The 19,995-nt window shown below is 35.0% G+C and overlaps 1 protein-coding gene across 1 annotated transcript; it reads right to left on the bottom strand.

Moving 5' to 3' along the window:
- Positions 1-1,205: 1,205 nt before the first annotated feature.
- LOC142976101 (glutamate receptor ionotropic, kainate 3-like) lies at positions 1,206-15,982 on the bottom strand. The gene is made up of 17 exons (XM_076119330.1): positions 15,635-15,982; positions 15,246-15,391; positions 14,260-14,427; positions 12,060-12,217; positions 10,268-10,464; positions 9,720-9,976; positions 9,127-9,231; positions 8,947-9,060; positions 7,219-7,419; positions 6,752-6,913; positions 6,150-6,349; positions 4,551-4,749; positions 3,793-3,881; positions 3,362-3,492; positions 2,877-2,992; positions 2,073-2,219; positions 1,206-1,762 (listed from the first exon to the last, which is right to left on the bottom strand). Exons 1-17 carry the CDS (start codon positions 15,723-15,725, stop codon positions 1,505-1,507), a joined length of 2,739 nt encoding a protein of 912 aa, XP_075975445.1. The 5' UTR covers positions 15,726-15,982; the 3' UTR covers positions 1,206-1,504.
- Between the last annotated feature and the right edge of the window lie 4,013 nt (positions 15,983-19,995).

Raw genomic sequence — 19,995 nt, 5'->3', positions numbered from 1 at the left:
CTGGGCAACAAAATACTCCAGAAGAAAATTTGTTTCATAGTGACAAAAACATTCAGACTCGAAAAAAACTTCGACACAGAAAAAACAACAGTTTATACATTACATATTTTTTACACACAAATTACATTACATATTTTTTATACGCTTGAAATTTGTAAATTAAGTCAAAGACTATCCTATAATAATTCACGGCGTAGTGATAACTGCGTATAAAGTTATAAGTTACCGTCTAGCAATTTGTTAAGCTAATGGATCCACTGTGAAAGATTGTGGTCGCTAAGGTCGGTATCCATTTCGCGGCGGACACTGAAATAATAGCCCTATGTATCAAAACTATGTGCTAACGAAACTCTTGCAATCTTCTTCTTATCGTATGGTTTGTGGTTAACCTAATGTCAAAGTTGTTCAAGCCGCCCGAAGGCTTTTGACGTGGCTTAGCGAAAGTTATCATAATTGGCAACAACCGGACCGACATTTAAGTGTCCTCTGAAGCACGGAGACGCCCAGTTCATTTACCACTACGCGCACCCATCTATGTAATGACCGCGCCAAGATTTGCTTAACCCACAGATCGTACTTATACCGACCGGTGAGTGTATGCTATGTGCCTCATTCTTGTATAGTGATAATAGGTTTAGAATATAATCGAGTGCTCAGAATCCAATTTCGAGACGAATATTTGGAAGTCGTGAGTGGAATGCAACTCACTTTATTTTGAAAGAGAAGACATTAAGGTGTTCAAGTGGAACATTTCTATTTGGGGAGAAAATTGTTATTCGAAATTCTGTATCTTTACGTGAAAATTTTGCTGTTGTTCAATACACAGTTATAATAAAGTTTTATCTAAAACTTAAGAGAGTTGCTTACATTTTGCATCCGAGTCGTTGGCTAGTTGCTAAAGAATTAACAAGTTTATGCAATAGAATGCTACAACTGCGCGCTCGTAAGTTCTCATTAGATCGGGGTCACTGAATGTTGCTCCTCGAAATAAAGACCTAGTTTTTATTTCTCTAGACAATAGTCGTAAATAATAACCACGAGGCAATGACGCCATGCGGAAATACGAGAAGTTTTACGTCGGAAGTTTAAGGAAACCTCTTTTATGAAATAACAAAATGAAGCTGGAGTAAAATGTTGAATAATCCAAGTTCTGCTGTGAACGAGGTGCTATGGACTCGTCGAATTAGATGCAATTAAAAATAGTTTCAACATTTTCAATAATATTTATTAAAAATAGCTACAAAAACGGTACTAAAATATTAATATACAATAAATCAACAATTAACTTAGAGTCAATAGGTGTCTATACACACACGCTCTTTCGCGCGTGAAACAACAAAGGAAGGTGCGCGCGCCGCGGTCATCTATCAAGCCCGCGAAGAAAACGTGAGCGGAGAGCGCGCCGTCTTTCCCGTGCGTAATCCTGTACGCTGCTAATCACGCGCAAAAGAGCGTGTGTGGAAAGACTATAGTCATACATGAAATAGAAGAACTTTTTTATAACCTAACTGTACTCCCTGCGCCTTGCAAAAGCGACACTCAGACTTCGGGAAGAGTGTCTAGAGCCGTGAGATCGATGCGTACGATGAGTATCAGTGGATCGAACAGACTTCAAAGAACGTACTTCGTCCTTTCCTTCAGCTTTTGCCAGTTCTTCGGCACTCCCATCCACTGTTTTCGGCGGTCGCTTCACTGGTTTTTCGCTACCACTAAACCTAAGCGCGAATTTCAACTCTTCAACTAACTCGTACTTGAATGTAGTCTGCAACAAAAATTGTTTGTTTATTGCAAACTAGCTGACCCGGCGAACTTTGTACTGCCTAACAGTCAATGAATGTCGTTTTATCTTTTAACTGAACTAATTTAGGCTTTGGTAATCGTAATACAATAATACAAAGTAATATTAATCTATTGTAAGTCGTTAATGTATTATTTAAAATGTTATTAATGATAATCAAATATTTTCTTATCACCTCAATATAGAGATCGAAAGAGCGTATTCATTATGAATGCAAAATAAAATCAAAATTACGGAATAGTAAACTTAGTAAACCAGACCCCTAAATACTTACTTGATATTTAACAGATCGTTTGAAGACTCCCCAGAGCATATCAAGTATAGAAAGGAACAGTCCTATGAGACATCCAGCTCCTAACACTACAAATGCACCCAACATGTTCTTCATACCCAATTGTTTCTGTTCCTCATCATTGCTTTCCTGGAAAAAAAGTAAGCGCAATATAAATTTGAGGTAAAATTGTGAAAAACCTTCCCAAATAATATTTCTATATCTATATAATAAATATAACCCATTAATGTCCCACTGCTGTGCAAGGGTCTCCTCCCGGAATGAGGTGTGTGTGAGGCCGTGAGTCCACCACACTGGCCAATTGAGGGTTGGGTTTTTATAAAATTAAAATTGATAAAATGCGGATGATTTTATTAGTGATTGGTAAGGTTGACAACAATTTTGAATGTCAATTAATGCTCGTGGCTTAGTAAACAACAGCCGCACGGATCGATCTCTGAGGTTAAGCTACGCTTGCTGAGGTTGTTCCTCTGTGTTTCGGAAGGCACGTTAAATTGTGAGTCCCGGCTGTCATTTTCGAAGATCTTTGACAGTCTTTAACAGTAGTCAGAAGCTTGAAAGTCTGACAACCAGTCTTTCCGAAGGGTACGGTATGTTATGTCCCTAGAAACTGGGTTGTGGAGGTCAAACAGGCAGTCGCTCCACGTAAAACACTGGTATTCAGCTGCACCCTGTGAGACTGGAAGCCGACTCCAACATAGCTTGGAACAAAGGCTAAGCTAATATATATACCTAAAATTGAGTCACGTTTGAACATTTGCCATAAGACCGTCTTTAAGTACTCACACCACACTTTCCTCCTCCCCGCTTTTCCTTCCACCAAATGGTTTTTAGTTTATCAATTTCACCAGCTTCCTTAAGCTTCAGTAGCGCATCATCTATGTATCTCTTGTAAGGTGAACCTGCAAAAGATATTGAAAACTTTGTTAACTCTAAACCGTAAACTTCGATAATTTGTTATCTGGTTTGACAAAACGTACTTACGAGACTACTTTTGGTCTTTAAAATGTTGCATCTAATTTTAGTTAGATTAGATACATAAATATATTTTTGTCCATATTTACAAAGTGGTGAGTTATGTTTTGTATTTTTGCTGTATCATGTTTTTATGTTAACTGTTGCAAAAAATACTAAATTATATTAACAATTTATTTCAAAAATATTTTAATTCTGTGGAAAGTAAATGTTAATTTTTAAAGTAATGCATACAATGCTAGTGGTTATTTATGTTATAAATGTAAATAATAAACAATATTCAAAGTTATTCATACCCTTTTTCATTCCTATGCCATAGCTTTTCGAGTCAAGTAATCCACCAATTTGAAGTAAGTCGCAATGTCTCTCCGTATAATATTCAATAGACGTTGATTCCATGAAAAACGCATATGTTGTAGTCTCAGCCCTAAAATGAGAAAAATAACGAAAGTAATAGCTTCGTGTTCATTGCTGGTTCTACAAACATTAAATAGACTAGCCAATGTATGTTACAGTACACGGGATGCAATGAATGGGTTATAAACGAAAATGTTCGTAATTAATATTGATGGGAACTTTAAAAGGTATTTGAACTAAAAATCACTTTTCAAGCATCGTTACGCGTATTTGTGTCCAGTTTAATGGGAACATTCCTATTGGTATTATTTGGATCGGTTGTACGAAAAACGTTTTACTGCTATATGTATCAAGAACAATAAAAACATACCGTTTCACTCCTACATCATTATCATTGACAAGCCAATTGCGTTCCGTCATCTTCTTGTACATCATCTGGTAAGTTGGGTTAGTTGAAGCCTGGAAACAAAAACATTTTTTTTTAATTTTAAGAAGACAACTCACGCACTAAGAATCGCTCTTGTGTCGCGGGGACTTTTACAAAAATACAAAAACAACGGACACAAAGTTACAACCAGACCCGAAATAATTATTTGTGAATCGCACAAATAATTGTCCCGTGTGAGAATCGAACCCGACCTCCCGACGCAATGGTAGCGGCGGCGTGGTGACCACCACTGACATAACATACCGTAGAAAAAAATATAATTGTGACTATCTCATTAAAAAAAAAATGTTTTGTTTTATGCAATACCAGGATAACGTAGAACAAAAAAAAGTAAAATCTTAGCATAAAGTTTGTGACATCATAATCTCCAATCTATACTAATATTATAAAGCTGAAGAGTTTGTTTGTTTGTTTGTTTGATTGTTTGTTTGTTTGTTTGTTTGTTCGAACGCGCTAATCTCAGGAACTATTGAACCGATTTGAAAAATTCTTTCAGTGTTAGATAGTCCATTTATCCAGGAAGGCTATAGGCTATATATCATCACGCTACGACCAATAGGAGCGGAGTAACAACGAGAAATGTTACAAAAACGGGGAAAATTATTACATTCTCTTTATGTGACGCAAGCGAAGTTGCGCGGGTCAGCTAGTGAAGTATAAAAATCTAAGTGAATACTTACAGCAAAAAACTGTTCAGTAGATCCCGGCAGCTTGGCTCCATAAGATATAGACTTGTGCTTAGCAAGTTCATCAACCGTGTTGAAAGGCAGAACATTTTTCTCAACAGTTAAGAAAGCGACCAGAGTACCGACGTATGAAGCCACCATCACCATTGTGAAGAACCACCACACACTAGTAATCAGACGGGGCGCTAAAGCTCTGCAAAGAAACGACAACATTCATATCCACGAAGTCACTCCTTTTTTTCTTAAAGTAAGCACAGACTAAAGAACGCCGTTTGCGACAAGAACATTAATCGTACAAAATTAATTCATGCTATCTATACTAATATTATAAAGCTGAAGAGTTTATTTGTTTGATTGTTTGTTTGTTTGAACGCGCTAATCTCAGGAACTTACTGGTCCGATTTGAAAAATTCAGTGTTAGATAGTCCATTTATCGAGGAAGGTTATAGGCTGTATATCATCACGCTACTACCAATAGGAGCAGAGTACCAGTGAAAAATGTTACAAAAACGGGGAAAATTTTTAACGCTTATGTAACGCAAGCGAAGTTGCGCGGGTCAGCTAGTTAAAGTATATGGCCTTAGAAAAAAAAGCAGCCGTCGAATAAAGTTATAAGTAGTCTTAAATTTTTTTCTAAGTCTGGGCCTTCTTTATTTTCACTTAAGTAACTTGTTTTTACGTGTGTGCAAAATACAGGTCTAAATTCTTCTCTCTCTGTATTTTAAATATTAATTTTATAACTCAATAATCCAAATAGCAGTGAAGAGAATGGGTTTTCGATTTATAGTATTCATTCTAAAAATATTTTAAAATATCTGTTTATTCGCACCATTATTATTCATAGCAATATTGTGGAATACACTTTATACAAACCATAACACCGCTAGGTAAAACGTCTACGCTGCAGAAATCAATCAATGAAAAAAGTGCATCGTCATATTTGCTATTGGAAAAATCATTATACATGTTTACCCGCTTATTAGAAATGTACACATCCACGCAATATAATTATAGCAGGGTGAATGTTTCATACAATTTGTTGGTATAATATTAATCATTGTATGACGGATACGTAACGCAAGTCATGCAAGATGTAGGATGTATAGTTTCAGAGAATATAACTTGTAAAGGGCACAAACTTCTATAACCTTGAACTGTTGACAGGCTATTGTTAAAAAATTTACAAGTTTTAAACAATGTTCGTCCCCTATAATCTATGAAAGGGTAACTTTCAAGTGAAATGGTAAAACACTTTCGTAAAGTGCCGATAATAATTCTTCCCGTATTAGAAATTGGTAGATAATATAAGTGACGTTTTGGAAACAAATTAGCTCCAATAGTAAAAATAATTATGAACCGAGTAGGTACTTCAGAATTGATCTGTAGAGGCAACACGCGAATTACTAAACGTCAAAATCGATTTCGCCGACAGAATCCGTTATTTTCTTACGGTTATTGAATGCAGCTAAACTCATTACAACATTGATCGCTAATGCGTCTATCACCCTCTGCGCCGATAGATGGAACTTGATTCCCTTCTCGATCTTAGAAGCAGGATTTAAGGATAATTATAAGTGTAGGTATATAACTTACATAGGAGCAATTTCAGAACCTTGCTGCATCACAGAACCGATAATAAGCCACACGGAGTTAGCAAAACTGAACTGGTTGCTCAATTCTTCAGGTTGCTCCACACACGGTACGGGGTTCTGCCATTCCTTGTTTGATATTCTTCCCACGAAAATTAGGACAACGCCGAGCCAGAATTGAATTAACATCATGTAGTACCACACCTGTTAAAGATTTAAAATCATATTTTAGTAATAATTTAGGCTCTGTAGCTTTTGTCTTGTCTTAATAGGGACACTGGGTTCAATTCCATTTTCGGGTTGATGAAAATGTTTCTTGTTTATAAAATTTAATCGATGATTGTATTCATCATCCTGTCATCTCCTTCAGAGACAGCACACACCTTTGCACTTGGGATAAATATAGTCTGTAATAAACAATTAGTGCCCGCACACCAAAGCTCACGCAAACTTGGCCGAAAAATCGTGATATAAAATTTTTCATCCCATATAAGCACCGTTTTTATTCGCCTTCAAAAACATACATTTTAGTCATAACATGTTGCAATGGTTTAAAAACATGAAATCGTTTTTATATAACGTAAAAGAAATATAAAATCCACATACTTCTTTAGAGAAGACAGCCATAAAGGAGAACATCTCAGGTGGCTGCTTACTTGGCTGCTTGTATAAGATCCCGATGCCGAGAGTCATGAACGGTGTCGAGAAATCGATACCACTCTGTCTTTCTGCCGTCATTGTGAAGTCGCAAAGGGCTAGATCCGCTTTCTATGTGAAATAAAGAAGTATGTTATTGTTTTATGGTCTTAGAATTGTTTATAAAATTAGTCATGTCCATATGTATGCAAGTCTTATAATATAACCGTAATACAAGTGAGAAAATACATGGTAAATACATAAGTTAACCTTTTTGGAGGTATACCACATTGTCTTCGAAAACCCTTAGCTGAGATTTCAATATTTTACAAGTATTTAGGTACTTTATTTCGTATCCAAGCTATAACTGTCGTTTACTAGAATCACAAACGTGAGACCATGATAAGAAAAAATACAGAACGTTTTTCATTATTTACCTCATCTCTCAGTTGTTCGACCATTCCGTCCCATTTTCCAGTGTTTTTATCTATTTTGCCGTAAGAGTTCTCTATGCCAAACTCGTAGCTGAATCCTAATATTTCGCTCAGCTTCTCAATCAAATCAACCGTGAAGCCTTCGTAACGGTCGTTACCTTCCAATTGATCCGCCGAGTTTTTTATATAACCGTAAGGAGCTGTCTGGAAATTAAACAAACATATTTGTAGAAACGGGCAGTTTTAATATTTGTTCTCTCTCTATATGTACTATCGAACAAACTGAATCATGACCCACCATGTGCTCATTTTCTAAAACACGTCTATATACGCGTAGGTCGAAATTGGCTTGCACCTACGTTTCCTTGGTAATGAATTTGTTATCTGTCATTATTGCGACAAATCTTTGTGCGCCAATACAATAATGCTTTGCTACCGTTTTCAACAGGCTCCGTGGCGTAGTGGGTTGATAATACGACTGCGACGCGTCAGGAGTGGGTTCGATACCTACTCGGGACATGGTTTTTTCGGCCTTTATAGGAAATAATGTTACTATAAAAATTAAAATAATATAGGGTAACCAGCATAGTTATTATCCGGTTAAGGAATTGATACACAATTTTGGTCAATAGTATCTTTATTTAGTAAAACATTGACTTAAACTCTATTATATTATATCGCAACTTAAATATTCTTTCTAAAAGAACATCAGACGTTTATTTCAATAACTTTATACTAATTCAATATAAAACACTTAAAAAAACAAGAAATACTAGCGAATACTGTTAATTCAAATGTGTTATCTTTAACCACAATTGCAACAAACTTACCTACTTTTTCTTTTCGAACTACACACCTGTCGCACAAACGTCGGACATGAGTTCTATAAATTAAAATGTTACCAATATTCTGAAAGTGACATATATCGCAAATAATTTAAGCTGGTAACTTTAGAAATTAAAATAAACGTATTATTCCTTAACATTGGCAATCACTGTATGATGGGCAATGACTATAGTGGTTACCCTAATCGTTTCACAGATTTCTAAATGACGTGCTATTTGATATTTGACACAAATAGGTTTTTTTCACAGTGAAAAGAGTTTAGACTATTTACATTCTAGATTCAAATTAAGAGTGATTTATCGAAAATGTATCTACGTACTGTAATAACAAAGGTCAAAGTTGTCTGTAGTCGTAATACATCATAGCACAGTCGTATGCATGTTTAAAATGTCCTAAGTGCAACTTTGCCGATAGAGACGAAATTCTTACTGTTTTGACGGTGTCAAGCGAATTATCGGCAAAATGGGTCATGATTCAGTTGGTTTGATAGTACATATCATTGAAATTTTTGAGTTTAAAGTAATATTAATAAAAATTAGACATAGGTATTTAGCGAGGTATCAAAGTGTCGACATAAATGCATTTTTTATTTTCTTTCCAATCGATCTCTATTTAAGACTTCGAATCCCACCTGGGACAAATATTTGTGTGATGAGCACGAGTATTTGTTCTGAGCTTGGATGTTAATTTATCTATATAAGTATATATTTAGATATATATAAGTATGTTTATCAGTTGACTGGTTACCATAGTACAAGCTCTGCTTAGTTTGGAATCAGTTGACCGTGTGTGAGTTGTCCAAAAATATTTATTTATTTACTGCTGAAAGTGGATTCATATTGCCTATAATATAACAAAAACTATGGTATAAAAAGCTCCACTTACCGTTGATATTAGTATTTTCAAAGTCTTATTTCTTAGTACAGTCTCAACCTTGATCTCTGCGTCCAATTCCAGAGGTCTTGTCATCTTCAACTCTTTGTCCTTCCAAAACCCTATCTGAACAGAAAAATATTGCAATAAAATATGTCTTGAACTAAAACTTACGCATTAAAATAAACTCACCGTTTGATTCCCAGCTGAGGTAAGTTCTAATATTTCAAACGTGACGTCGGTTCTTTGACCCATACCGTCAAATATTAGCGTCCTTGTGATGCCTTCAAATTTGTTCTATAAGAAAAAACATAAATGTCAGAAGCTTAAAAGCCGGCTTGCTTTTAAAGTCGGTTAAATTATGAGTAGTGCGATTCTCTACACAAAATTTAGTATTGAATTGTGATCAGCGCCTCTAGCGGGCACCACACGAACTATTTTGCATAGACTCACGCTCCGTGTTTGTGAGATTAATGTTGTAATTTGTGAAGTGGTGCGACATTGCCGGACTATCGTCGTCCAGCAACGACAAGTCGCTCAACAGCTAGATACATAATTGTCTATGTCTACCAATATCGCCCGGTTTCGATAATATGCTGTAGGTCATTTGACTCATTAGGTATCTTTACACACACGCTCTTTCGCGCGTGAAACAACAAAGGAATTCAGACGGCGCGCTCATCGCGAGCTTGTGTGTAAAGACACATATAGTTTCCGCGTTTCGTTATTTTAACCATGCATATGGATGCTTACAAATACCAAAATTAAAACTAAATAAAACTTACGGTCTTCATAAAGTTGAGTAGCGATGATCCATATATCCAAGCGTCATAATTCTCACAAATAAGGCTCTTGGTTTCTACTGATAAATCTTTCATTTTAACCAGAGCTGCGGCAAACACTTCGACCGCGTCGTGAATTAGAAGCAACTCTGTCTTTATCTTCTCTGGATCCAGAGAATCTTCTCCTAGCATCTCATTGCCTAGTTCTTGAGTGAAGCTGTACAATTTGTCCGTATTTGCGAGATTAATTAAACGGAATCCTTAAAAAGTATTATGCATGATATTATTAAACACTCTCCATCGTCATTATTTGTAACGACGTTATAATTAGATTAGTTAAAATTAATCCGAAAATGTGGTAATTCAAACACTACTTTTGGAAATATAAATCATTTAGTTTTTACGCTTCCTCTTTATCTACTTCACTTGTCTCTCACACAATATATCTACGACCAAAAAGGAGCCTAATTAAGGAGGATTATAATTTTACTCAAATTATCCTAAATTCAAGGAATTGAACAAATTGGTTAACATTGTAAACATAAACTTACCGGTCATATTAACTCCACCGTACCTATATCGGTCCATGTCTAGTGTGAAGAGATCCGGCGTCACTATGATATACGAATGCTCATCAGCCATCAGCCCCACTTGCTGTGCGTGGAGAAGCAATTGTTCTAAATTACGAGAAGGACAATCCACCACGAAGTTTGTATAGCCATTGTGCTTTGCATCGATTAGCACGTCCCTGAAAAAAAAATCGTAAAAATATTTTTTATTAAAAATAAAAGATAAATCCCGCAATAAGAATTGCTCTTGTATCGCGGGGATTTTTACAATCATGCATATAATCAACGTACACAATGCACAACTATTTGTGGATCGCCCAAATAATGGTTCCGTGTGAGAATCGAACCGGCGTGTGGCGACGTTAACTACTGCGCCAATGAGCATAACTATAACACACTAGTCGAAGATGCAAAATCGAACTGAATTCAATGCAATGTATAAAAAACCGTCAGACTAGATTATTCTACCATTTTTATTACGCAGTTTCTTCTACTAACACAACCAACTGCAATTCGTCTTCAGAGTTATGTCATAATCCGTATAACAGTTTCTTAGAAAACTATACTCGTACAAAGAAAATAAACTGCATTTGAAGGTATATTCAGGAATTGCTTTTATACTGTTCGCTTTATAGTTTAACGAGTAGGTGTTAAAGTAACGCCCATGTATGAAAAATAAACAGTCGTTCGCCGCAAGTGTTGGTACACGTTCGATTCCACGCCCACACACCGCACGACTACAAAGAGTTTTATTCTATACTTTTGATCAAATACGAAGTATTTTGCTAACTATCTAGAATAGTCTGGAAATATAAAATTGAAATACAAATGTTTATTTTTGAATTGTTTTTATAGATATAAGACATTGTATAATGTTTTAAAACGTACAATTTTCCTTTAAAATACAGGTCCTATCAAACAAATTATAGATTATAATTTAGGCGATTGAAAAGCGTGACCGTGACTTTCTTGCTAGGATTATTCTCAAAAGGTTCGTCACACTTTCCGAGCTAATAATTTAGGAGATGAAACAACTATCGTGTCGACACTTTACCTGAATAATAAATTATTTTGTTTTGATGAATACTATAATCAAACCTAAGCCCTCATTCATTACTGAAGGAGACCCTTGCCCAGCAGTGGGACATGAATGGGTTAAATTTATTTGTTTATTTTATCATCACTAGAGAGTTGCTCTCATCATACAATCGGCTTCACCTAAATTACTGCGTGACCAATGTGACCATAGTTGATCTCCACTGATAGTGACCGTTACTACTGAGTGTGGTTTCCCAAACCCTCAAGCACTCGACCACTAAGCCACTGAGCTATCTCTGTTTGAAACTTAAAACATAGATCAGTACAAATAAGGTCAACGAAGATGGATGCTACAGATTCCTGCTATCTATCACTACTCGTCGATTGAGCTGTTTAACTGATTGCAATTACTAAAAGTTAAGCGTAAAATACTTTTTATAAGAAAACAATTCAACTCTTTAAGATACTATACACACGAACTATAATATTATTTTGTGAGTTATATAAAACCGTCACAGCTGACGAATGAAAATTATCCCAAAATGTTGTAACTCAACAATATCTTCGAGAATGTTCGGTAGAGTAAAGGAGCTAGAAATGTCTTTCTATTTTTCATGAAGATGCCGGCAGTCGGATCCGCTGGACTGCCCGAACCGATTTTCCGGATTGTACACTTATGAGGTTATATTATTATTTGGTAGTATTTGTCCACAACGAATTATAAAACAGCACTTACCTATAGTCATCTCCAGTGAGTTCTCTAACAGACACTACGTACTGATACGTGTCGTTACCCATGTGCATCAATTCATTCACGCGCAGTAAACTCTGCCCTTTCACGTACAATATCGTGAAATTCCGCCATTCCTTGTTTATTATTAAACTTTCTAACACCTGAAATAAGTAATTGTTAACTTAAGTGGTTGACTCTCCACTATCACTGCCATGGGCGTGGGTTCGATTTCAATACAGAAAATGTGTGTAAAGGGGGTCTATCCCACTAGTCCCGTTGAGTTGTCCCGTGACGGGACAAGTGGCACTATTTTGTCCCAGTTGTCCCGTGGCGGGACAAGTGACACTGTTTTGGTGCCAGTTGTCCCGTTGCAGAAAAATCACGGGACTAATGGGACAGATGGAAGGGTCAAAATAACTGGTTCCCATGAGTTGTTGTGTGACAACAGGTACTTGGTACTTTGGTAAGATAGCAGATGATGATTTGTACGCTATATCATATCATATTATTTGTTTGTCCTTTCCATCTCGGGACTATGGAGTTCCGGTTTTGGAAGGCATGCGTCCCCACGCACGAAGCAAACTCGCAGAGACCCTTTTAGACAGTTTTAGTATAACAAAGATGTAATGGGACACAATCCGGTAACTATCCCTGTGTACACTTTGAGTATTATTACTAAGATATAGGTTTAAATACCTTTGGTTTTACAATTTATTTACACAACTATAGTGCATATTCCATTTGAGATAATATCTACCCTTGTTAAAATGTACTAGTTTGTATAACATCTGCTATCTTACCAAAGTACCAAGTACCTGTTGTCACACAACAACTCAGTGGAACCAGTTGTTTTCAACAAACAACTGGGACAAAATAGTGCCACTTGTCCCGTCACGGGATAACTCAACGGGACTAGTGGGATAGACCCTGTGAAGGTTAGTTGCATTCGTAAATTGGAAGAAGTTCAATAGAAATTCGACCGTTTACTACTTACTTATTTAAATCTTTGTAGCTAAAAATGCATACATATTGCAAAATTTATATAGTAACAATCTTAGTAGAAGTAACCTTGTTTCTTCACTAATTGATTCTACGAACATCCTCATTCTAGCGAAGCGGTGGGTGCCTCTTTGAAGATTCTACTACGGTTAATTTATTAACAAAATTATTTGTTATTGTACTAAGACCTACAACTACTAAGAAAACTCTTAAGGCTTAAGGATTTTAGTGTAGGTGACGGTACGACAGCACTAGTTATTTAAAAGTACATTATATTGATGCATCTTATTGCTATCAATGTTTATAGTTAATTGTTTGAACCTAGTTTGATGACTCTTGGATTGGAATCTCTTGGTATAACAAACTAGAGGAATTTTCGTAAATACATTTACGATCAATATGTTTAAAAGCAATGAAATCTGCACTTAGTAGGTACAATTTTAAAGCAAACAAAAATAAAACAAAATTATCAACAGCTTCTAAAGTTAGGCGTAAACAAACGTTTTTTTTCATCCATGAATGTAGCGAACAAAATGGACGTCAGAATATATTTGGGTTTTATTGTTCTCTAATATCACTGGCAGCACACAACGAATATCATATTTCATTGTAATGCTATTTTGTATCTGTTGCTAAAATTAACTGCGCGGATTAACTCGCTCTAATGGACTTTTAAAGCATACGCCTTTCTAAATTAATTATGTTTGTCTTTCATTTATTTGCAGTACTTTATTTTGATGTAATAAACTTAATTAAATTCGTTGCATTATGCCCCATCGAGCTTAAAAGGCTGAACGCGTAAATTACGTGCAGATAACAATGGATACTCTGTAAAATTTTTTGCTAGTAAAACAAAATAAATTGATAAAGTTACGCTAAGCCAATGGTTTTTTACAAACTTTTACACAATATTTTCATTTTACCAACTATCTATACAGTACAAGCTCTGCTTAGTTTAGATTCAAATAACCGTGTGTCAGTTGTCCAATTACATATATTTATTTTTATTTATTTATTGTAACTCAGCCCATACTTTTTCTTTTACACCAACAATCAGAACAAACGAACTTATATGAGAATCTAAAAGTAAAACATTCTACTACCACTGAGAAAGTTTCTCTTATAGTAATAAACTATGTTACTACCACTTATTTTCCCTGATAGTAAAAAAACAAGCCACTTCATAACTAAGCCCGTATCTTACCATATTATAAGCATCAGGACTGGGAAACAGATTAAGTAGTGACCAGTTTTTACAATAGAGGTCGTTGTGCTGCACCATCACGTGGGGTATTTCCAACATGTCGCATAATGCTTGCACGTTCTCACTGGCTCGCCCACCTGTACCGTCTATGATCCCTAGAACACCTTCCTGGAATCACAAATTTGCATATTTAAATGCATAGAAAATATAGTTTAAAGTTAAAACCGTTGTTTGTTTCAAGCCCCTGTTTTAAACTTTGTTTTGACTGGACGGTATATGTTGTGTTATTTCTGGAAAGTTTTTTACAGTGCACGACTAATAAACGCAATTTAAGACACATAGATAGGTATTTTTAATCCGTCACTATTTTTCAACTTTCGTAAACAGACATTTGTTGCCTACAATTCGGGCAAATAGTGTTATTGTTTATTCAAGCTAAATACTACATTCATACAAAATTCTAAAATAGCAAAGCTGTAAAATCACATTTCTTTACATTATAGAAAACATTATTAAACTTCGTAGACCGTATAATATTCAATCAGATTATTTCTGTACCGGTGCACAAATTGTTTCCATTTAGCAACACGCAAAGTCAAATAAAAACACACGAGAAACTTTTAAAGGTGCTATAAAAATGTAAAAAAGTTAATAATTTTCACTGAAAGGAGTATTTCAATTTGAATCTTGGATGAACACAAACTTTGACATAGGTAGTGAAATCGTGCGATAGAAGAAAACTCGTAAAAAGTTGCGTTTTAGGTACAGTTTGCATCCAGAGAAAGTTGTATTTTGCATCTAGAAAGAAGAATATTTTTAAATGGAATACATAAAAAGAAGTTAAACTTAAGTATTTTAAAACAAATAGTGTTATATTGACTTAAGAAAAGTAAAGTAAGTTTAAATTGCTGCACCGAAATACTTTTAAACGATTCAGTATATCAGAGAATTCTAACAATACTTAAATATTACGACAGTATGTTTACCTCGGCCAATTCGCAGACATATTTACTTATTTCAAGGATCTCGCCTCTCTTAGACACCAATTTAACGGATGTTGAGAAATTGTTCAGTTTGGCGCTTACTTCCAACGCCGTTTTCATTTCCTCCGCATCTTTGTAAAATATTCCTCCTGAAATGGAGCAAATATTTTATTTACTAACACTGGCCTGAAAGTTGCAGAAACAGGGGATTTACCATTTAAAGACTGATTTCAACAAAGTTCCTATGTTTTTCAAATTATAAGTTTACAGTCATGTTCAATACCTCTTTCAATTTTAAAGAAGTAATATATTGAGGAATGTGTATACTGCGAGTATTTATAAACAGGTTATGTCGTCAACAATGTGCTGATGATTGAAACTTTGAAACTTACCGATCGTATGAGGGTCAGGTTCTGCCTCACATCGTGACGCTAGCACCAAAATAATTGATATAAAAACATACATATTTATACAACACATCATAACCGCGACATTCTTATAAACACTATCAAATAATCACAACACTTTTCACTGCGGCATTTTATATCACATATCACAGGATAACGGCTACTACAGCGGCGATAAAACTTCACCAGTTAATGTGTAACACTAACATTGTAATTACAGTAGACTTTACTGTTAATCAATGTTTTAAACAGTGGCGTAATAAACGTTGAAAGTTTAGGCGGCGTGGCGGTAATGTGTTTAGATTGGTATTGGGACGGCGAGCGACGGCGCGCGCGACACCGTACGTCAGAAATAATCCCGCGCCTATATTTAGGACGAGTTTTCCACAAAACGACATACTTTATCTCAATACCGTCTGTCCCGGTCTGGAGCGAGACGTCGCGAAAACCGATTTACTAACAAAAACATATGGCCGCTTTTGTGGCTTACTTTTAGATACGGTCATTTCGTATCCAATTTTTGTTATACGTTGTTTAAAATGTAATGAATTACAAGAACAATTTAAGTGTTTCGTTTGAGATTTAAAAAACGGTGTACCGTTTATTTATTTACAATAATATCGGTTTTATTGATTGAGGGTTCTCATTTCTCTAATAAGAATTGTTGATTGAGTATGGGATGATGGATGGTGATAAATTATATAATGAAAATAGCTATCAATATGTTCGATTATTGATTCAAACAGCAATCAATTTCGGGGTATTTATATGTTTCAATAGAGATCGATTATATTTTAACAAGTTGAATACATTATCTTTATGTACCTCTAAATTAGATGTCGATTATTTTCAAAATCAAATCTCCTAAAAATCTATAAGCATTTTAATTATTTTAATAATCAACGATTTGTTTGTTGTCTCCTAAAAATACAAATTCACTCTCAAACCAATAAAAATATTTGTTCATCTAAATGGACAGTAAGTTATTTGTACTACTACAAAATCATTTCTAAAGTGCAAAGTGTACAAATTTTGAGGACATCAGCGCTATGACAGGTCTATGAGGAAAAAAGTGTTGTGGAATTCGAATAGAGGGCTTGATTGCAATTGTTCTAGATTTCACAAAGATTATTTAGTATGCACGGGAGAAGCGCGGGGCGTTGACTCACTCGCCGTGCCATATGTGTTTTAGGACGGAATCAAACTAGCGTGCCAAAATATCAACGTGTAGATTTTTGTGATATCTACGATTGTAAAATGTCACCCACATTTGGGACAGGTTACATTAAATATTAGAAAAACTGTTTTTTTTTTGTTTTTGTTCATAATATTATGTTGGCATTGATAAAAAAAAATAGGGAGAACAGATAACCCAGTCATAGTAATACTGTAAGGGTTAATTATTTTATCACCATTAAGAAGTCGATATTATGTCGATTTTTATGTCACATTGCTGTAGCGCGATTCTCTACCACTATCAACAACTGGCTAGCTATCGAGAAATTTGTACGAAAATCTGATCAGTGCCTCTCGCGGATTATCTTGCACTAGCACAATTCAGAGTTTCGATTCTCTACACTCGATACTAAAGTCACTGTATCGAGTACCATACATTTGCTATCGACCTAGAAAAGAGGCAGAAATTCGATAGAAAATCGAGAACTAGTACCGAATGTAGAGAATTGCGCTTACCCCAGTAGCGTATACAACAGTAATTGTCAAAGTTATTACCGTCCGGTGCTTAAACCCAAACCTTCTGCAGAGCAAATAATGTACCTTTCTGCTAAGACGGAGATACGGAATATATTATAAAGTCGTTCACGTGAACTCATCCTAAATAAACACCAAATGGAAATTTACAATGGTTCGATCGACGAAGCCCAATAAAATGTTTATGAGCACGCTTTCGAAACTTCTGTTTATGAGTTAGAACCCATTGCTTAATTCAGCTGGTACGGTGCAATATTTAGACGTAAGCCCAGACTAATCCTGTATAATGTGCCGACGATTCAAAACAATTGAGTCAAATTGAGCTCCAAATTGCTGGTGATTGTTTTAGGATTCGAATGCTATTTAAAAGCGTTATTTATTTGTTTAGTTTGTACATTTCGATGCTATTTAAAAACTTAGAACATTTTGTTAACTTTCTTTAAAGCATATTTCGATTAAAAACTAAAATTACTCGTTATGTCTGAGCAACAAACTTCAGATAGCTTGTGTGTGTATAATTATTGCTCGATAGGTGATTGACTAATGGACAGTGTGTGTAGTGTTTTAGTGTATTTATGCGGCCTTTTTTCATATTTTATGACTAAGAGCAAATTCCTCTATGTATCCTGTAGTCCTCCAACTGAGCATACTGAAAAAAACAATTAACAAAATTCCAAAGTTTGGTAAAATATCTAAAGCAAACTGTAGCGGGGAAATTATTTCTTATTATTAAAAGGAAATTTTATATCGGAAATAAAAAGATACCTTCGTTTCTGAGGTTCAATTTGATGTGTAAACAAGATAGGCAATTGACTGAAGTGTTTGGATGTCGGGCTCTTAACTTACGTTTGTTATAATAACATTGTATTGTATTTCGTGATGAGATTTTGTGTGCTTGTATTTTTAGAACAAATTGACGTTTAGCTTAAATATAAATAAACCTGCGACTATCATAAAGATCTGTTATTATTTATTTAAAAATCTAAACCAAAACGCACTTTTCTACCGTTATTGACTATCAACAAATGCTGGCTATCGAGACATTTTGTAAAAAATCGAATCAGCGCCTCTAGCCGCCGACATAGGAACTATTTCTACAGTACATTTTAAACGTCAAATTCTCGGTAGCTACTCGTTAGTACCGACTGTAGAAATTCCTCGAACAGTTCGGAGATTTTTTTGAAATATGACAATGAAATATGACATAACATGTATTATACTACTTCAATCTGCTCAATAGATAGTAACTTCGGAATGTCTTAAATCAACGTAATGCATATAACGGTAGAAAATTTTATTACCTAGTAGGTACTTATTGCCTGATTCACAAATACGCTTAAACTCACTTTTACTCAGTATTTCGCTTACTACATCAAAAACACGTACTTATATACAACTTAAACTAAGTGAACCAATAAAGATAAAATAGTAAAAACATGAAACTCGACCAAAATATTAGGTCAAGGCACGTAGCGTCGTGAACGTCTTGCGTGAAACCATTCAATTACATTTCACAACAAACATCGCTTTCACTTAAAAGCTTGGCTTTCCTTCTTTTAAGGGTCCTTAATTTCTTGTTAATGTTTTATTTTTAATTAACGAAGTGAACATTTTTTTATTGCACTCTTCATAAGTAATTGATAATGTACGCAAGGCAATTCTATCAGCTTGAACTTTGATAACATATAGATACAAAAAGTAAATAAAAATGTCTGATACCGCGTTGTGGGTGTGTTTACTTTCAAAATTTTAAGTCCTTTTCAAAATGAAATACTTTATGTTTTTCTTTTTCTGGTTCCTAGGCTGGTTTTCACCAAACCAATACACGTTTATTCCTCGTGTAGAAAAATATCCGATCGGCTTGAATTAATTAACCGTCCACAAATGTGCTTACTAGTACCAGTATGATATCGATTTAGATAGAGTGTAAACGACCAAAACACCGCAGTTTTTTATTTTTAAAGTATAATGATAGTTCTTCTATCCAATGTTGAGAAAAAAATGTCAATGAGTTTGAAGCAACGAGAAAATGCTATTGTATTTATAAAACCTACGTGCTCAGGCACACAGATTACAAAATAACTAGTATCTTTTTAATTAATAAAATGTAACAGTTTGCGCTTTCGATATTATATGATAAAATACGACCCCTAAAGAACCCTTTGCCACTATCTTCTTTATTAAAACGCCAAGGAAAAGTTATGGTGCCAATATAAGGAAATATCAATATCAGCGAAAATGCCAACGCAACAGTAATGCCCTCTATCTATAGAAAGTCATAATAAATTCTACAAAAACAGAAAGTAGGAGATTAAAATTCTTATAATAATGATTCATTGGCGAACCTTTAAAAATAATAGTGTCGCCATTTGCTGAAATGAAAATTAAAAAGCGTTAATGGTTTTCAATGTTGTTTTATTGAAGGCCAGTTGGTTTATTGAAATATTGACTTATAGAAAATAATAATTTTAATCTGTAGTACTTCACGGTTATGGTAGTAGAGGAAACCATTACAAATACAAAGCTTTTATATAATAATAAAATTTCACAATGTGTCGCAATACCAGCTTACATAGAAACGACGGACCCAGCGTACCTACCTATCCATTCTATCCATAGCTTAACACGTTTTCGAA

Source organism: Anticarsia gemmatalis, chromosome 10 (genome assembly GCF_050436995.1).
Source record: "Anticarsia gemmatalis isolate Benzon Research Colony breed Stoneville strain chromosome 10, ilAntGemm2 primary, whole genome shotgun sequence".
In the NCBI taxonomy this organism is placed as follows: domain Eukaryota; kingdom Metazoa; phylum Arthropoda; class Insecta; order Lepidoptera; family Erebidae; genus Anticarsia; species Anticarsia gemmatalis.
Note: the sequence above shows the minus strand (reverse complement) of the source record. Positions and strands in the feature narration are given on the sequence as shown.